Below are 20917 nucleotides of genomic sequence, written 5' to 3' on the forward strand. Positions count from 1 at the left end.
CAATTCTTTATATGTTCTGGATATGAATCCCTTGTCTGAAGGATAGTTAGTTAAAATTATTTCCCATTCTGTGGGATTTCTGTTCACTTTGTTGGTGATTTCCTTTGAAGTTCAAAAACATTTTAATAATATGAGATCCTGGTTGTTGATTTTTTGAAGTATTTCCCATACAGCTTGTGTTTTATTCATGAATTCTCTGCCTAGCCCTATGTCTCCAAGATTTCTACCTAACTTGTCCTCCAGTAGATTTAGTGTTTCTTTTTTAACTTTTAGATCCTTGATCCATTTTGACTTTAGTTAAATGTATAGTGATAGGCATGGGTCTAGTTTTAGTCTTCAGCATGTGGAAAGCCAATTTTTCCCACACCATTTATTAAAAAGGCTATCTTTCTTGCAGTGAACATGTTTAGCTCCTTTGTCAAATATAAGGTGGCTGAGTGTCTCTGTGGCAGTGTTTATATCTTCTATCTGTTCCACTGATCCTATGGTCTATTTCCTTGCCAACAGCATGCTGATTTTATCACCATGGCTTTGCAATATAGTTTCAAGTCAGGAATTGAGATGCCTCCTTCTTTGTCTTTGTTGTCCAGTATTGCCTTTGCTATTCTAGGTTTCTTCTGTTTCCAGATGAATTTGGGGGAATATTTCCTCTAGATCTGTAAGGTGTGTTAATGATATTTTGATTGGGATTGCATTGAATATATATAACAGTTTGGAGAGTTTCACCATTTTCACAATGTTGGTTGTTCCTAACTATGATCAAGGAATATCCTTTCATTTTCTAATATCCTCTTCAATCTCCTTTTTTAGAGTAGTATAATTTTCATCATATAGGTCTTTTACATTCTTGGATAGGTTGATTCCTAAGTATTTCATTTTTTTGATGCTATTGTGAAAGGCGATATTTCATAATTTCTCTCTCTTGGAGATTTTGTGTACAGGAATACTATTGATTTTTGAGTATTGACTTTCTATCCAGGTATGCTGCTGTTTATCATCTTAATAGGCTTTTAATAGATTTTTGGGGGTCTTCTATGCAAAGTATCATGTCATCTGCAAATAATAACTTAACTTCTTCTTTTCCTATTTTTATTCCCTTTATTTCTCCATCTTGTCTGATTGCTCTGCTAATAGTTCCAGAACTATATTGAATAGGAGTGGTGATAGTGCACATCATTTTTTTGTTCCTGATTTTAGTGTGAAGGCTTTCAGTTTTTGTCCACTTAGCATAACATTGGCTGTAGGTTTGTCATAAATGGTCTTTATGAGACTGAGGTAGATACCATCTATTCTGACTTTCTGTAGGGTTTTCATCATGAACAAGTGTTGGATTTTATCAAAAGATTTTTCTGCATCTATTGAGAAGTTCACGTGATTTTTATTTTTGGCTCTGTTGATGTGGAGTATTACATTTATTGATTAGCATATTTTGAACCATGCCTGCCATCTTGGAATCAATCCCAGTTGGTCATGCTACATAATCCTCTCAATGATTTGCTGCATTCTATTTGCCAATATTTTATAGAGAATCTTTGAATCAGTGTTCATTAGTGAGATTGGTCTGTATTTTTCCGCTTTGGTTGTGTCTTTCTCTAATGGTATCATAGTGATACTTGACTCCAAGAATGAGTTAGGGAGGACTGCTTCTCTTTCAATTTCATTGAAGAGTTTAAGAAATATTGGAGTCAGGTATTCTCTAAATTCTTTATGAAATTCAGCCGTGAATATATCAGGACCTAGATATTCCTTTGTTGGTAAGTTGATAAATCATTTTCAATTTCAGTAGCTGATACTGATTTACTCAGAATTGTTATATCTTCTTGATTGAGCCTCAATAATTCATGTTTCTAGAAATCTGTCCATTTCCTCTGTGTTTTTGACTCTATGTGAGTAGAGATTTTCAAAGTATGTGTTCATGATCTTTTGAATTTCCATGGCATCTGTACTAATTTCCATCTTTTCAGTCCTTATTGTGTGGATTTGAATTTTTTCTTTTTCTTAATAAGAAGGTTATTAGTTTTGTTTATTCTCTCTCTCAAAAAAAAAACCAACTCATTGATTCGTTAATTTTCTGCATTTTTTTTAGTTTCAATTGCATTAATTTCTGCTCTAATCTTTACAATTGTCTCTCTTGTATGAGCTTTGGGTTTGACTTGCTCCTCCTTTTCTAGAAACTTGAGATGTAGCATTAGGTTATTTATTTGTTGTAGGGAGTGGTGTAACTGCCCCACTGCTGTCTCTCTGCCTCTCCCTCCTATGGGCACATAATGCACCTGCCTACATTAACCATAGTCCTCTCCTACTTACGTCACATACACAGACATGATGATGACCCATCAGAGATTACCCCATAGCCTCTTCGTGTCCCACCAGCCCACCCCTGCCATATAAAACCAGTGACCACTTTATTAATAAATGAGACTTAATTGGACTCCCTTGACTTGTCTCTGACACTCTGTGTCTGGCCCTGTCTGTGTTAATCCCCATCCCTTCTCCAGGAAACTGCCCCACAGATCTGAATTGACCTGCAGGCCGGGTCAAGTGGCGCCTGTCATGGGGCTCTTGGCATGAAGGGCTCAATGAGGGAGCCATCCTGAGACACACGCATTGAAGTGAAACTAAAAGTTTTGTGACCAACGCTACGCAGGAGCCTGTTGCACCGCTAGAGTCATGGTAAGTGGACAGCAATCCTTTTCCCTTTTCTCTGGCATGGGTCAGGCATTAAGCGACCATAAATGCTTTGTATCAAGTTTAAGTAAAGCTTTAAAGACAAGAGGGATAAAGGCTAAAGAAAAAGACTTATTGCAGTATTTTCAATTTATTCATAAGGTTTGCCCTTGGTTTCCTTTAGAGGGCTCTATTGATGCAAAAAGATGGGAAAGAGTAGGAGATGCATTAAAGGATTACTATCGGGTCTTTGGCCCTGAAAAGGTCCCAGTTACAGCCTTTGCCTACTGGAACCTAATCTTGGAGCTACTTACACAGCATTGCCAAGCCCCTCAAATTGATAAAACAACCACCCAAGGTGAAGTCACTTTACACGCTTCCACTTCGCCAACATCTCTCCCTTCAGGAGATGAATCTAAACCTTCTCCAGAGAAGCTGCAGAGCGAGCAGTGGCTTCCCCCAAGCCAGAGATCCAGAGAGGGAGAAAAATAAATACTGGAAAGGAGGAGAGAACATAAGAGGGAAAGAACAGGAGGTGGATCACAGTTATTTTATGTGTGAACCTTAATATTTGCATCACATGATGTCTACCATATTTGGTTATTTAAGAATGAGTCAGGAGCTGGTGAGACAGCTCAGTGTACAATACTTGCTGACAATGCATGCAGCCCTGGGCTCAATTTCAGTGCTAATGCAAAACAATAACACTAATAATAGTAAATAACTAAGTGAGGCCCATTAGGTAGGGAATGGATTACTCACGTTGTAGCCATCAGAAAGTTAGCTGTCACCTATTGAGTAGGACCAGTCATGGGTGTGGTGACTCACATAGGTGTGAATATAGAAGCACTGCCAGTAGATTTTGGGGTGCAACTCCATCCATAGTTCTTGCTTAGCCTGTGTGAGTTCCTAACTTGAGGGCATAACACCAATACGTAGAAGAAATTGCGATATTTAGGGAACATAAAGATGACTGAATCAATGAAATTCCGCCCCTTCACAATACTACCAGGGAATACGTCCAGAAGTTGTGTGTCATTTCTGCCACCAGGCAGTGGGGGCCAGGCCTATGTGCACTGTATTCCACATCCATTGCACCCCTTCCTGGATTTAACCTCTAATTCTGTACAGTATGTCTATGTGATATCAGCCCAAAGGCATTACAATTGTCATCTCACATTGCCAATAAGGTCCCTAGGAAGTAGATGCCAGGGTAACCTCTGTAGTGCAGGAGGACACTCTGTGAAGGTTCTGAGAGGCACGGTGTCTTGTCTTAGGAAGTCAGAAGGAGGAGTTGGGTCTAAACCCAGGTCTTTCCCCTCAGAGCTGTGACCCTGCCTGCACTGTCTTTTTTCTTAGCCTTAGGGAAGCTTTGCCTACTACCAAGGGCCTGTCACTTGATTGAAGCTGTTCTCTTCATTATAAAGGACACCAGAGTGTCATTCTATTGGCTACCATGGTATCCATAGCAGGAATCTCTGGGGAATACCAGGGGGCACAATTCCACACAGACATCATGGAGGGAGCTGGTGAGTGCCTTTAATCATCAATTTACTAAGCTGTGACCATGATGCAGTGACCAGAGCAAATGTAACCACTGCTCTCTTGTGATTCCATGTTATCCAGGACACAAGTCCCTCTGAAGAACAGATCAGGTACTATCCACATTACCGTAAATGTGCCTAACTTCCTGGCCTCTGTACATTTGAACACATATTAGGGGAAGGGGTGTCCCAAGAAGGTACACAGAATGGGATGATACATCACTATATGAACTGAAGATGATGGCAGGCAGAACACACTCCCTCTGTTCACTCACTTCACTGATATTTAAGTGCACCAGCCCTGTAGAGTAAGCATGAGTAGAGTAACACTGCAGATACCATTCTTTTTCTCACAGAGACAACACACCACGAGGGTGGGAAAGGAAGATGCATTTCGTGCTTTCCTCAAGAACAGAGGACAGGTGGTCTCAGCACTATTAGGGACTTCTTTCAGCAGGTGAAGGCTTCCTGAGCCAGCACTGCCCAATTCAAGGCAGAGAGAAGGTTGGGCTGGTCTCTCTGCAACTGGAGCAGGAGGCTGGTGTTCAACTCCACAAGATGCCCCAGCTGAATTGGACCAACCTGAGCTCACTGAAGCTGAGCCCTGCCTTCAGGAGGGATTGGCCTGGGTCTGTGGGCCTCTGGGGATTGCATAAGACACTTTACATGGAGAAAGACTGCCAGACTTGGGATCTCTGGCAAGCCTGAGGCATGTACAAGTGAGTGGGTCAAGGAAGAATGAGAAACTTTGCTGGGGTGGATTTGTGCACAGAGCTGTCTGTGACAGGCACTGTGAAGTTCTCGGGCCTGCAAGGAACAAGGACAGTTGGTGATTGTTCTCCTTCTGTTGATGCAAGGCTAGTACCTGATGACCTGAAGTCGGACTTGCAGAGTTTGTGCCAGCTGGACTCCAGTGACCTCGCCAGCTCTGGGATCAAAGTGAAAACTAAGGTTAGGCACCCTTTCTTAAGGAATTTCAGAACTGGCGCTTTTACTAGCTCCATGGCAAGAATCCTGAGCTCCACTTCCAGCCAAGTGCTGCAGAGAACCTCTGTTCCCTTCCCCTTCCTTCCTTTGTACCCCTTGTATTTCTTTCAGCTTTCATTTTAGTCTTATTATCTATAATTGTTCTCAACATTAAAGTCTAAGATAATTTTAATTAAAAGTTAAGATGTCATTAGTTTCAACATGTTCAATTCAGTAGCACATAAGGACATCATCAACTTGTACAATTTCTACATCTATTGATTTCTAGCTTTCTGTTCAGTGTTGGACTCATCCATATGCCTGTACTCTTCTACTAGTCCCAACCCACCTCTGATTTTTCTCTCACTGTGATTTGCTACTCTGGGTCGTTAATATTCAAGCATCAGATTATGTTTGGCCAAACATTACTGGAGGAGACTGGCTACCATTGCTTTTTCATAGAAGAGAAAATCCCAAATAACCAAAATCTACAGCGAAAATGTAAGAAATCTACTGATCTTTTCATGTTGGAAAAGCTTTCCCATGATAGAAGGGAGAGAGAAAGATCTGATTCACTGCATTTGAAAAACAGAAAAAGAATAATGTAGAATCCACAATAAGAAATCTTTCCTTACAAGCAATAGGCAGAGAGTTTGTATTAGAGGTGTCAAAGAGGTGTCTATGAGTCCATTCTGTGAGAGATGAAAAATTCTTCTAACTCAAAAGAGAACCACCAAGTGTGGCCAACGAATGGAGAAGACGCTGGGCCCCACAAGGGTGATTCATTCAGGAATACATCCCTGACATGTGCTGTGATCCCATCTGATGGCAGACTTTAAGGCAAGTGCTGAACAGTACTGAGAAGAACATGGTGGGTGGGGCAGAGCCCTGTCCAGAAGCTCCCATCACAGCTCTCACAGGTGTCCCCAGACTTTGAGGTCTAAAAATAGAGATTTATCCTACACAGAGATCTGTATAACTTTTCAAGCTTTCTTTTCAAGACTGTTGTTCACAACACTGCTTGAAGCAGGAGGAAAATGTGATCCTTGCTACCCTCAACGTAGAAGGTGCGGGGCATCAGTGTGGGTCAGGAGAACCAGGAAAAGCTGTGCAGATGCTGAGCTTGATCTCTCTGGGCCACAGGGTAAGAGGACAAGGAATCTGATCATGAAATAATACATGGATGAGAGAAGGATGTGTGTTCAAAGTCAGAGGATACTGACTTTGAAAATGCAATGTCTCTGACATCAATGTGCGTCCACACACAGACATGTAAGAATCTATGTTCAAGAATGGTGTCTCAGCAGTGTAGCTACTTATGGAAACCCTGGCTCAATATAAAAAAGAATTTTAAAACAGAATTTAGTGTAGTTCAGTGCATGGCCATGCGCTATAATTCACAGAATTATGTTAAGGAAAAAACACAGACAAACTGGGAGCGATGTGAGGGGCTGTAGAGCACCATCACCTGGTCTTCTGGAGAGCAGTGTGCCCCAACTATCTTGAGCCTCCACACCTTTCTTGGGCACATTGATTTAAAAAAATGATCAATTCCATGAAGGAGGGGGAAAGGAGGATATTCACCCAAGAATACAAAGTCTCAGTCACAATGGAGAAGAAATGTTCAATTTTACAATAAACTGAATGGTGACCACAGTTAATAAGAAGTATAGCTTTCAAAACTGCTAAACAATGAGATTGGCAGTCCCATTCACTGTGAAACAATCTGTAGGTAAGGTGGTAGACACATTAACTTGATTGATTCTTTCTACAAAGGAGCCATAGATCACAAGTGCATGTCATCCCACAAACATACATAATTATTGTGAATTGCCAAGTGAAGATACCTTATACCTGCACTCTCAGCATTCTGGGAGGCTAAGGTAGGAGGACCACAAGTTTAAACCCAATCTGGGGAATTGAGTAAATTATTTAAAGTCTGTCTCAAAAATTAAAAAAAAAAACTAAAGTATATGGGCATACAGCTCATGGAGAATTCCCTGGGATCACTGAACACAGTATAAGAATCATTATTGTATAACTATTCTGTTATGAAAATTTTAATCTATAAATGTTTTCATATTTTCTGTTTTACCATCTACTTGTGCTATATAAAATAAGAAAAGAGGAAAAAAGTACTTATTAGTTTGTTTTGTTTTGAGACAACATCTTGCTACGTACTGCAGGCTGACCCTGAACTCACCATGTATTTCAGGCTAGCCTGGAACTCTCTGTGATCCTCTTGTGTAACCCTTGAGAGTGCTGAGATTACAGGCATGCGCCACCATGCATAGCAAGAAAATTTTTTTAAAAATTTATTTTAAAGGGAATAAAACCAAATAAAAAAAATAGTCAATCAAAACAAAAGGATGAACATGATACATGACTTAAAAACAAAATCAAACAGTAGGTTGTGTGGCCTGTTTCTTAGCCAGCACAGAAAAGAACTCAACACCTTGCTGAACACCAAATTTGTCCAGATAACTGGACAAATACCTAGATTTTGAAAGTCGTCTATTTAAACATGTCTTGTTTAGGAAGCAATTCATATCAAGCGCCAGGGAAAGAACACAGAACTTTGATTTACTATTTCCAATTTCCGGAATTTATCCCAAGAAAAAAGATACATGCTCAACACCAATTTTTCTAAGAGGAACTAGATTTGTATACATGGTCAGTAACAGGATAACTAAGTGCAACTCTACCTATGCATATAATATAAATATTCAACACTATGCAAATACATAAATGCTGTGAGCAGAACAGGGGAGTAATGGTTAGAGACAGCCGAATATGGACAAGATGGGTATCCTGCAGCAGGTTCAACAATGTTGGTGAATTAGTTTTATTTGTGGATTTAAATTTTTGAACTGCTGATCACACTGGCTCATCCCTCAAAGCCCCATGCCACATTCAGACTCCTCACAAAGCCTAAACACCCAAGTGGCGCCAATTTGAAAAGAAGCAGAAACCCCCCTATCAATGGAAGGGACTTGAGCCAAAGCATGTCCAGGTAGAATAATAACTGCTACCTTTCTGTAACATCTAGGTCCTCTCTGTCTCTGCAGGGAGGAGCTCCGAGTGGAATAAAATCGTCATTTTGGGGGTAAATATCAGTGGCTCAGCATGGCCTGGCTCACTGACAGCAGAGGCCATGTGAGACCTGAGCTGCCTGCCTCAGTTCCCACAGCTAGGCTGGGCTCCCAACAGCGCCTGGCTGGGCCAAGATCCCGGGGCTGCACGCGAGGCCTGGCCATTCTAACCCTGACGGAGAGGAGGGAGAAAGGAAGCTAGGGGCCCTTCAGGACCCAGGCTGGGTCGCCCCGAGCGCCGGTCCCGCTGCCGCCCCGGCCCGCGAACCCGCCGGCAGGACTCACTGCGCCGCTAACGTCGGGGCCACCAGGCCGCACCGCCGCTCGCCGCCGGCTCACGCCCGCCTACCTGGCCCAGGCCCCAGGCCCCATCCCCCGCCCCACAGCAGCCTAGGCCGAGGAAAGAGGAGCGCTGCGGTCTCCAGATGGCATCTCTACCAGCAAAATGGCGACTCCACACACAAGACCAGCAATAGCTGCGAGGGCGAGGCTGGGGGATGGGCGAGACAGAGCGGGATGTGGAGGTGCACGGATCCGGGCGTCCAGGGCGCGGCCCCCTGGGGGAGGGGCGGGGGCAGCGGAACCTTCACTCAAGGCTGGGGGGTAGGGCGAAGCGGTGTGAGGGGCGGGGCCAGAAGCTGGGGCCAAGTAGGTGCAAGCCTGCCAGTGGGACTAGAATGAGGCAGTGGACCTGGCAGTGGGGGTTAGGTCCCCACTGAAGCAGGGTTTGGCTGCAGGTGGAGGTCTCTGATGAGGCTTCTGGGAGACCCTGAACCCCAGGCCCACTGTGAGACAAAGCAGAGGAGTGGACTGAGTCTGAGGCTTGGAATTTATAGATGTCTGGACTCAAAACTTCTGGCCCTGATACATTAGGCACACTGCTATGCTTCTCACAGCCTCAATTTCCACTATTGTTATTCTCCTATTATTTTGTTGTGAAATATTGTGGGGTTTACTTTATTCAAAAAACGAACCGTGATGAATGGCAGTAGTCATTCCTTGGCACTGCTGTAAAGATCCAATGAAACCCTGCAGAGATCTTCCCATGGTTCCTAGCATATAGCAAGTGCTCAGATGCCATTGTTATTTGCTTTGTTGCCTTTCTTTTATTGCAGAGAAAGGAGTGCTTTCGGTATCTGTCGTCTAATGTCTTCATAACTTAAAAGTATGTTTACATGTTAATATAACATAATAACAAGCATATGTACCAGTTATTGTGTCAGGCCAGGGCCTCTCTGAGGCACTTTACATATGTTAATTCTTACAAGAGTGTGAGTTAGCAATTATCTTCATTTTCATAGCTGTGTGAGCCTAGACACCAATATTTAATACCTTTTCCAATGACAAAGCAGTGGATAGAATTTTAACCCAAGAGACCTCACACCAACCCCTCCATTAACTAACCCATAGTTAGCACAGCACCACTACAGTTCTGCCTTGTATTTTTCACATGAGTGAGGCAGCAAATTGTTCATGGGAGGTTGCACAGGTAGTAGAGGCAGTTTTTGTCAGGGTTCACTAGAGGGTCAGATTTAATTTGTGTGTGTGTGACACTTAAAGGATTTACAGAGGAGTCTGAGGAAGGCCATCTGCAGAGTCAGGTGGAGAACACAAAAGGGCCATGTTCTCCTTGGAGATGCAAAAGATCCAGTCAATAGTCTGAGTCCTGGACCTCACTGCAGAGTCCTGGAAGAGTCCCTGGCAGGAAGCAAAAGAATCTGTGCTAGGAGACTGGAAATGACACCTAAGGTGATGGCAAGCACTCGAACTCTTCTGAAGTGGCAGAGCCAGACATTTTACTTTCTCTTTTTACTGCATCCAGGATGCAGGCCTATTGGTTGCCCACCATACACAGGGAAGGTCTTCCATCTTTAGTAAGTCAGTAATCTAAACACAAACACAAAACTGTGCTAAACCAATCAGCTAGGTGTTCTTTTTTGTTGTTTTTTGGTTTTTTGAGACAGGATTTTGCTATGCAGCTCAGGCTGTCCTTGAACTCACTGTGTTGCCCAAGCTAGTCTCAAACTCAGATTTTGCTGCCTCAGCCTCCCAAGTGCTGAGTTTACAGGTGTGCACCACCACACCCAGTTCCTCCTTCATTTGAATGCACTTATTCCATCATTCTTGCCTTTTTCTTCTGAATCAATTCTGGATGTCCTCTTATAAGGATCTTAGCTTTGCTGTTGTGGCTGCTTCAATGTCTTGAATCAATTCAAACTATTTACTTTTCATGGTCATTTTGATTTTGCAGAAAAGTCAGAAGTCACAAGGGTCCAGATCTGATGAATCAGGTGGGTGAGGACACACCAAAATATATTTATGAGCTGTCCTTTCCATTGGATGGCACTCAGCAGCATCAGTCACTATATTATTTATCTCAATTTGTAGACAATTGTATAAGTGGACTTCCAAAACTGCTTCAAAAAAGCAAGAACAAATGAAGAAGTGTCTTTGAAGCAAGGAGGTGTATTTTATTTATTTTAAGGAGGTATTTTTTAAAGGAGAATTAATGGGCACATATCTTTTATTGTAGTAAATTTAAAAATTTTTAATATTAGCTGTTTATTTGTTTTATTTTTATAATTAGTATATCTTGATCAGCCCTTGTACTTCTTCCATAAGATTGTTAATTAAACATCTGCATATTCACTGTCCCTAATACAAAATGATTGGGACCAGATGTGTTTGGAATTTGTGAATTTTTGGTTTATTGGAGAATTTGCATATATATAATAAGTTATCTTGAGGATGGGATCCAAGTCTAAACATGAAATTTATTTATAGATCATATATACTTCATATTCATAGCTTGAAGATAATTTTACATTATATTTTTAATAATGTCGTGTTTAACATGTGTACTGAGTTGTTTTCCTGTTGTGGGAAATTGAAAATGTAGATAAGAACCAAAATAAAATACATATTGTGAATGTTATCTAATGAGATGGGGAATTAGGGATGGAGGAGGGCGAAAGGAAGGAAGGCAAAAAAAATTAATGAGAAAAGAAAGAAACAAACCTTTCATAAATAAGGAGGGGAAGAGACTTGAAGGAAAGGTAGGGGAATGGAGAAAAAAGATTCATATCATGTATGCTACAAATTTCCCGTGGTTAACATGATCATAATTTACACCTAAAATGTGCCAATAATCTTAATTAAAAAACATTTTGTGTTTGAAAACAAAATTTCTTGCTGTGGAATTTTCTACTTTTGGCACTGTATCAGTAGTAAAAAGTTTTGGACTTTGAAGCATTTCAGACTTCAGATTTCATATTAGGAATGCTCAGCCCATATTTGGATAGTGATTTGATAAATATCAATAGACTGTAAGCTTTGTGGTGAGAGTATGAGAGCAGGCTCTTTGTCTCTACTGGTGTCATGGTTTATGTCAGTGACCATTCAAGCCTCATGCAATCATGGATGTGGCCAAATCTAGCATTTCTGAATGGTTCATTGTCTAACACTTAGATTGGTGGTATGAGTGCTACATCTACACAGCGGTGGAGCGAACATACAGTGTACCTGTGGGAAGAAGGCCTGCCTTTCTCTTTTGCTGTTCATGCTTGCTGTTTGTATCCACCACAAACTGCTGCCTCTCAGCCATGTCATTTTGCCTTGGAGCCAACTGAGGATGGACTGAAACCTCCAATCTGTAAGAAATAAACCCTTCATTCTTTCATGTTGGGCATCAGGTATTTTGTCTCAACAACCAGTGAAAAGTAACTAAAACAACAGGTAATCATTGTTTCTCAGTACTCACCTCAATGTCTGACACAAAAATGGTGCACTTTTGTTGACAGAAAGAAAACAAGCAGTAGCACACAATTTTAGATTTGTATCACACAGAATTTCACTACTTATAAGGCTCTATAGTGAAATGAGGTCTCATCAGATTTCCTTAGTGTAGGCACTAAGCTTGTCATTTCTTTTGCTTTACTATAGCAAATAGTGTTCCTCTGTCCAGTTTTCATTCTCCCTCTGGTCTTAAAAATCACTTGTAAGCAGTTATACAATCTCATGCTGGGCATGGAACTCAAGACCTTCTACCTGCTAGGCAAGTCTCTACCTCAAGATACATTCCAGCCCTCCCTTTCTTATCCTGGAATTTAAGCTATGGGAATGTACTATGGTGGATGTTCAGTCCAAATGACTGACCAGGGAACTGTAGTTTTAGGTCCAAGCTAATTGAAGATATTTTCAAGGCTCAGACTCTTGCATGTGGAATATGAATCAAGAGGTCCAAGGCTAAGAATCTTGCTATTATTTGATGGAAGTTTTTTTGTCCCCAAGCAATGTACTGTAGCGGAATGATCCCTTGCCTCAGGTGGCAGGAGCTGACTGTCAAATACCAGGAACAGGGTCTGCATGCTGACTCTACAATTGCAGAAATGACCTTAAACAGATCCAGTCACTTTTCCATGCTTAATTTTCTCACTTAAAAGCAATCACTTATTTTAGCAGCTGTACAGAGACTGGAGGTGAGAAACAGCATTTCCATGGTGTTCTTGAGTCAGAGGTGGCCAGGAGAAACTGTTTGCAGCTGATTCTTCAGCCATGCATCCCTGGCCATCAAGGAAGAAGAACAAGGCTGTTGTGTTTCCCTAAGAAAAACAAGAGGACAATGGCTTGTCCTGCAGTGGGAGGGAGCAGAGGCCTAAATCAGGTCACCACGCAATGGGGCTTTGAAAGTTTCACCATTGAATCCTCTCCCCATCCTCTAATTTTTCTTTTTCTGTTTGCCCCTTAATCATTGTTTTGATAATTATGATAATATTCACACATTTCAAAAAGTCCAACAAACAAGGAGAAAAAATTAGAAATATTTGCACTTTTTCTGTGTAGAAAGGTAACTATTGTTTGTACATTTTTAGCGTCCCTTTTCCTATTAATGATTTATTGTAGACATGGTTCCAGGGTGACTGATTTAGGTTGACATCATTGTAACAGGAATTACTGAAATAGGAGTTAGGATTCTACTAGGCCTTAAGGCCAGCAGCCCCAAAACAGAATCTTGAAGTCCAAAATGGAGCCTGCTGAGTTGTGATCCTCCAGGGACCTTACCGAAACATCTGTTGACTGTCCTTCAGCTGTTCCAGACCTTTCCAGAGCATAATCTGGCAGGCCATTGGCTGGAGGGTACATGGCCTGTGCATGGGCACTGTGTGAACACTGGTTGGCCTGCTTCGGTGACTCAAGGAAGATGTTCATGCGTGAGGTCCCAAGATTAGAGAATGTACATGTTCAAGACATCAGCAACAAAGGTAGGCAGCGTGGAGCACAGCAGAGAACCACTGTGTTTTTTTATTGTATAATTCTTACCCAGGTTGTTATCTCATATTTACATTCTTGTGTAGAGTTCTATCCAGTGCATACAAGTTCACCTGTGCTAAGTCATGGTCACATAACTATATCCCACTGTGTGCCTATGCAGACAACCAGGGTCAGGTCCTCAGTTGTCTTTAGATATCCCTGAAATGTGAAGCATTCTGAGTGATTCCTCACAACACTGCATAGATTGAACCCTGAAAAGTAGGTAGTCTTCCATAGGGTAGCTCTTTTCTAAACCCATTAAAACTTCTAGACAAAGACTGCCTCGTGGGTATCCTACTCAGAACCCCCTCCTTGCTGGAGGGAACTTTACTCCCTTGCCTTTATAGCTATCAGAGTTGAGGAGGCTAAGGGGTAAATTGCTTGTGAGGTCCCCAGAGACAGCAGGAAGGCAGACATCGGCCCATCAGCAGCAGCAGGCAGCAAGCAGAGAGAACAATTGTATCTTTATCATCCAGGCTCTGTATATGTTGTTGTGTTTACATTCTTTCATGCTGGCTTCCCAGTAGTGCCACAGGCTGATGACCAAACCTCTACCACAAGGATCTCTGAGGGACAATTACAATCCAAACTATCACAGACACAAACAAAAAGCAATTTTCATGTGTGCATCTCTCATGGGCCAACAGTGGTGTCTAACTCACATTGCCTGCACTTCCTTCCCCTCAGTGGGACACTGCCGTTCTTAACAGCAGAGGGAAAAGAATGTTTACTAGTTATTCAGTGTCAGCTGTGAAAAATAGAAGTCTAAAAAAATAGTACATGGGAAACAGTGTTGCAATTCAGGTGCACTTCCTCAAGGCAGCCCCATAAGGCAGATGCAGTGAAGTTTGTTGCAGGGGATTCCCACAGAGTTATTTTCAGAGACAGCTCCCTGCCTAGGCAGACACCTGAGTCACACATGCATCTGACTGTTAGTTAACAAAGACATTCCTGGGTGAGGGGTGTTGGAGGAGGAGGTGAAGAGCTTCAGTTGTTCTCTAAATCTAGGAACATTCTGCAGTATCACCTTCAGCTGGTTTGCCTACTCTCCTACAGCTATTTCCTGACTTACCTCAGGAAGTCTTAATCTTAGCTTTCTGGTTTTGTTTTATTTTGTTTCACAGCCCTGACTTTTAAGAATTGTATTGGGTAGTGGCATGTGTCACTTGCATTTGTGTCTGACAAATATTCTCTCCTTGCCCAAACCCTAGTCAGGATCCTGACAGGGTCTGAGGAGTCTTCACAAAGAGGAGATGGGGACCTCTACTCATGCTGGGCCTTGTGTAGAGTTTCCTGTCTTGTCATGGAGGAGAATTGCTATGTACTCTGTGACAGGCTCAGGTATCTGCATTATCCAATCTTAGGAAGTGTCCTGCTAATTCAGCTGGCCATAAGCCTCCATCCCTGATTTCTGATCACCCTTAACATCTGATTGGGTCCTCATCCTCCACCATCTCGCAGCTCATGCCTGTTGAGCCTGGCCTGCCCTCTGCAAGCATCCTGTTAGCCTGGGTCAGGAAGCAGCTCCCTTCCATCTGCTGCTCACTCTTAGTGTTGCCAACGCCCTGACCTGACCCTGTTCTGCAGCTGTGCATCACTAATTTTCCAAGGTGCACGTGGAGTTCTTTCTCCTCCACTCTTAAACCCCTCACAGTGGCTCCTGCCTCTCTTACGATGGTCCCCATATTGTCAGAAAGTTCTTGAAAACACAAACAGGGCCCAAAGAGCGACCCAGAGGACTGTGGCAACTTCCTAAATGAACCAAGACAAGAAAAGCTCTGGGAGCAGCTGCACCACTGCTTTGGTGGTTGGTTGTTCTGTCCCCATCCCAGGAAAATTGTTGTTGAGATCAGGAGAATGTCAGGTACAGAGTTAAGGCTGCATACGTTTAGTGCATACAAAAATAGCAGGTGCTCTCTGTCACACAGTGTACATGTAAAGGTTAAGCAGCCGTTAAATATCTAGACATCTCTTTAAAGTTGGTCCTGGCACTTAAAGCTTGATCTACATCTACTGGGATTTATTAAATAAGCATTTTGCTACTACATGAATGAGATACAATTGTATTGGGTAATAAGTCTATATATATATATGGTCATTAACATAGTTTCCTATATTTACGAGATTTCTATAGACGTCCTTTAATCCTCAAATTCTGTATTTTATTAAAAAATCTAAACTTTGCCTTATGAGTAAAATCTAAGTAAATACATGTTAAAGTTTCTACATAGTGTTGCTATTAATTATTGCTAACCTCATAGTATATTAAATACATTTGTTTTCCCAAGAGTGTAGGGTGTTTTTAAGATGTAGAGTGCGATAAAGATATCTCCTCATATTTACGACCTGCAAACTGCACTTGTAAGTGAGATCTGTGGTGCCTAGGAGAGATGGCAATCAGAAGGAGGTGACTAGGTTGATGGATTTGTCCCACTCTATTTGAGTGCACATGTGGGTGTTGGGTCTGAGAGATGTTGTGTGCTTGAACAAAAGGCCCCTAAACTGGTTTTTGCACACTAGAAGGGCTTGGCTGATTGGCTGGCTTTGTCTTCTGCCCAAAGTATTAACCAGAATCCCTCTCACTCAGCCTGGCTGCGTCAGGAACTCTCTCTAGCAGAGCATTGTAGTTCACAGAATGGCCAGGAGGTGGAGACGGAGCAGCGAGTCAACTTTGACAAGTTTCGTAGGAAGGCAGCTAGGAAAGTGAAGCTTTGGTAACAAGGAATAAGAAAGGAAAATGTTGAATTCAATGAATGTTCATAAATGAAATTAACATCCACCTCTTATCCTCTTTTCTGGCTGCTTCTCCTCTCCTCCCCCAAGATAAATACTATCCAGAGAATAATTTGTCCTGTTTTTATCAGTTATACATATGCATGTGCATTTATATCCCTGTATGTGCTCTTACAGTTTGTGTTTTCTGAGGGTGTGTGTGACTTTTTCACTTATCTTTATGTTTGTGAGTTTTACACATTGATCCATCCACAAGCCATTACATCTATGACCTGTTTCATGTAGTTACAGATGTATTTGTTCTCACGACTCTGAGTCTCACCTTGATTTGTCCCTTCTCCTGGCCAGTCTCTTCTACTCACAGGTTGATGTATTTTTGGGTAATTGCTAGTTTGAGGGCAATTACAGTTCTGTGGCTATGAAACTCCTAACATCTCTTTAAGTGGATATATCTATCTATCTATCTATCTATCTATATATATAGATAGATAGATATATTCATAACCTCAGAGTGATCTGTTTTGCTTATTTGAGACTTGTTTTTTTTTTTTTTTTTTGAGAGGCAAGCCTTAAACTCATAAGGTCAAATGGTATTCCTGCCTAAGCTTTCTGAGCAGCTGGCTCTCCAGGCATGTAGTAGCATGCCAAGTTAGCTTTGTTCTTAACCTGTTTCTTTAGTAGTCTTTAGGCACTTGTGCCAGGCACTTTGCTAAATAATACAAGTGATGTTAAAAATCCCTGACAGTGTTGGGCACATCGCTCAGTGGTAGAGCTCTTGTCTAGCATGTGCAGGGCGCTAGACTTAGTAACCCATGACATCTGGTCCTCACAACCTAGAGGGAAGATAGGTGTGCAGGTGTGTAACTGACCACAGTGATCGTGATTCAGCATAGGCATTGATCACCATGGCCTGTGTGGTGACCCAAAAGATCTCAGGTTTTCCAAATCTAACTGCAAACCGGGTAGAGGGCTGTCAAAGTGTGAAAGCTGACAGAGAGATGAGCAAAGAGCCGAGCTATGATGCCTGACCAGGCACTGACTGGGAAAACAAGCTTTCACTTCACACCAAGGACAGAGGGGGACAGTCTGCCTCCCCCACTGAAGGGTCTTTGCTACTTTCCCACTGTCACCTGGAGTACTTGGTGCAGTGCCTCACACACAGTGAATTGTTATATTAGCTTCCCAGGGAAAGCTTAGAGTACCACACACCAAATGATTTAAAACAGCAGAAATGTGTTCTTTAAAGGCCTGGGAACTCAAAATCAGAAATCAAGGTGTTAACATGGTCATTCTCCCTTTGAGGTCACAAAGGGAGTCTTGTTCTTCAGCTCTTCTGGTGACTGCTGGTCTCCTTGGCACCTCTTGACATGTACCTGCCCCACATCTTTCTCTGCCTGTCAACACAGGGCACTTTACCCTTGGCCTTTGACTCTGCTCGTATTAAGTGTGAGTTTTAGTACATCTATTTTTACTAATGCAAGATTTTAGCTTTGAGTTTTCTTATGAAAATTTGAAACTTAATATCTAAGTTTTAATGAAGAGGTTGTAATTAAGAGACAGAGACACTTTTAATGTTATGCCGTCCCCCTGGCATATATAAACAGCATCATGTTTAGTTGTGTGTGACTAATTTATGAAAAAAAGTCAAGGATATATTTGCTTGGCCTGGGTGTGATGCTAGCAAAAGCCCACAAGGTAGGCAACGCACTCAGATGCCTTTTTTAGGGCAGGCCAAAAGATGCTGGTCAGTAAAACATTGCTTCCTTGTGCTGATGGCCAGAAAATTCAAGAGGAACCCCAACTGAGAATCACTGATATAGATTGTGAATTCAGGTAACACCCAATTCTTTAGTGTTAACTAATAGTATTAGCTATTTTTGTTGTAGGGGTAGGTTTGTATTTGGTGCTTTACCTTTAAAAAACTTTTATGTTTTTCATAGACATGAAGTTTAAAAACCAAAAAATGACTAAGAGGAAAAAAAGCACAAAACTGAAAATACATGGCAGAGATCACCCCAGGAGGCCTGAAGAGAGTCATTGGAGTGACTGCACACAGTGGGACAGCACTGTGCACTCTGTGTGGTGAAACTGCTGGGTACTGTACATCAAGTGTCAGATGACGCTTTGACACCAACCACAAAAGTGTTGCTAAACTTGGTGAAACTGAAAGGTGAGAGTTTCTAGAAGGAAAACTGGAACTATTCCCAGTCTCTTAGTTCTTGTAATTATCATTCTAAAACAAATATTCCTGTAGATGCCTGATTTTAAATTTTATTGTGCATAGCAAAATATGGCTCAGTGTATTGATTTACTTAGGTACAATGGTGTCCCATGGCTGAGCAGCTGACGTGTCCGGGGAGATCTGCAGCTGCTTGGATGAAATAAGGCTGTTTAGGATGAAAAATGGCAGAAATATCCACAGGTCACTGATGTGGCCTCACATAAAAGTCTCACGGTTTTCATAGATTTTATGCTACACTTCTGTGTACTAAACAAAAAACTACAAAGTTTAGAAAAACAGGTGAAAAAATGTATCGTAATATCAACACATTTGATCCAACACTGCAGGTTTTTGAAAGAGATCTTGAAAGTAGGCAGCTGAATTATTTTCTAATTCTAAGTATGCATTTAGAAAATTCTACAACATTTGCTGACAATCCCACAAGCCATCAGGAAACCTACAAAGAATTTGCTACCATTGTAGTAGCTGCAAAGGAGAATCTTAGTACCAGACTTTCACAGTTCTGTGACATGGAGACAACACTGGAGTTTTTTGTTTGTTTGTTTGCTTTTGTTTTTTGAAACTGTGTCTTGCTGTGCAGCTCAGGCTGACCTTGTGCTCACTTTGTAGCCCAGGCTAGTTTTGAATTTGCAGAGATCCTCTTGCCTCACCTCCTCAGTGCAGGGATTATAGGCATGCGCCAACACAGCCAGCTCACCCTGTGTTTTCTTTCTTCTCCAGATAAAGCCAAATTTGAAGAACTTGATTGTTCATCGTAACACTGGTTAGATTTGGAAATATGGAAATACAATTATTGGAATTTCAAGAAAAACCTGTTGGACAAATAATTTCTATGACCAATGAGCAACACTTGAGAAGACAGAGTGTGAAAGAATGACAAAGGACAGCACAGTTGGCAGTTCTGAAAACGAAATCCTGAGGAAAAAACTCAGCTTCTCCCGAGAATGGGCCATAATGGGCCTAGGAGGAGCCCACCAAGAAAACAACCAGCCAGGCTGTCTGGCAAGCTTTAAAAGCCATGCGGGGTCCAGGAAGAGAAAAGTCAGCTCCTCCTGTGAGACCACAGGCACATGGGCTGAGAATCAGCATCGCTCTCTCCCATAAGCAACTGGCTGGTTCTGCGGACATGTTGAGCTGATAGCAACTGAGATCCAAAAAGCACCTGAATGCTTGTATTGCTTGCTTGACTTTGCAGGTCTGGGACCAAAGGTCTGAGCATCTATTGGGAGGATAACATAATGAAATATAGCAAATATGGGAGATTTTCTTCTATCTTATCTTTGAAATCCAATATTTTTCTCATTGTTTTGTTTCATTCTGATTGTTTTGCTTTTTTCAGTGTTCCAGTTTGATGGGTTTTATTGTTTTCTTTTGGTTTGATTTTGCTATATCTTGTGGAATGGACAGCAATTGTGAAGATAATGAGATGAACTGTGGTAGCCATTATTGTTTTCCTAATATCTTGCTTTGAAGTTCTGTGCCAATTTCACTGCTTTGTTTTTTGCTTTGTTTTGATTGAGTTTATTCTGTTTTGTTTGGTTTGTTTGATTTTTACTATCTTTAAAGTGAAAAACAAAATCCTTGAAGTGTGGAACTTTCTGCCAAATAATTTAAAATCGGCCATGCATGGTGGTGCATGCCTGTAATTCCAGGAATCAGGAAGTTGAGGCAGAAGGACTGGTGCAAGTTTGAGACCAGCCTGGGCTGTAAAGTGAGCTGGGGAGCAGTCTAAACTAAACTACATAGTGAGATCCTGTCTCAAAAAGAGCAAAAAAAAATTAAGTCAATGAAAGCACTGGTGAATTCTTGTGTTACTCTGGATCATCTTATGCTTGTGGGCCACTGTTTTCAGCTTATTAAATCTGATACATGAAACAGATTAACAGATGACTTGAGAATTGCATGTGTTCCTCTGAAACTAATGCAGAATGAGCCAACCTTTGACAAATTATCAGTATGCATACACCAGCAAAGATATCATTAATTTTGTGAAAGCATACCAAATGTTAACTGTCACTTTTAAGTAAAAACTTGTTTGTGTCATAGAAAACTTTGTGATTGTGTTTTTCTTTAAAGGCAAAATGTGTCAATGGATGAGTTCTTTTTCCTAACTAAAACCTCAGGTCAGTACTCAGGTCTAATTGCAGTGTTGGCACTATAATAAATGAGTGAGCTTTTGGTTGCATTTTGGGCCCTTGGTCTCTAAAAGGTTTCCTATCACTGATCCAGGAAAACTGAGGGGTGAGGATTACATCCCCAGCTCTCCCATCTAGCCTCTGGCACTCACTGGGGCCCCAGGCATGAACAGGGCATTTAAACACAGTCTAGTTCTTCCAGCTCACACAAGGCAGATCCCAGACTGA

At 41.7% G+C, this 20917-nt stretch overlaps 1 protein-coding gene and 1 long non-coding RNA gene across 2 annotated transcripts; both read left to right on the forward strand.

The window, feature by feature from the left end:
• The first annotated feature begins 2109 nt into the window (after positions 1-2109).
• LOC134474697 (uncharacterized) lies at positions 2110-7146 on the forward strand. The gene is made up of 2 exons (XR_010045572.1): positions 2110-2673; positions 4568-7146. It is a non-coding gene; the product is annotated as an uncharacterized LOC134474697 (long non-coding RNA).
• A 765-nt stretch (positions 7147-7911) lies between these two features.
• Positions 7912-20604, forward strand: LOC134470325 (uncharacterized). Its single transcript, XM_063243222.1, has 7 exons — positions 7912-7953; positions 8372-8793; positions 10521-10560; positions 11738-11921; positions 13357-13530; positions 18253-18482; positions 19275-20604. The coding sequence occupies exons 1-5, from the start codon at positions 7912-7914 to the stop codon at positions 13380-13382; spliced, it is 714 nt and encodes a 237-aa protein (XP_063099292.1). The 3' UTR covers positions 13383-13530; positions 18253-18482; positions 19275-20604.
• The last annotated feature ends 313 nt before the right edge of the window (positions 20605-20917 follow it).

The sequence above is a fragment of the Cavia porcellus genome, unplaced genomic scaffold (genome assembly GCF_034190915.1).
Source record: "Cavia porcellus strain 051 isolate PalLab524CR breed Dunkin Hartley unplaced genomic scaffold, mCavPor4.1 scaffold_35, whole genome shotgun sequence".
Classification (NCBI taxonomy): Eukaryota; Metazoa; Chordata; class Mammalia; order Rodentia; family Caviidae; genus Cavia; species Cavia porcellus.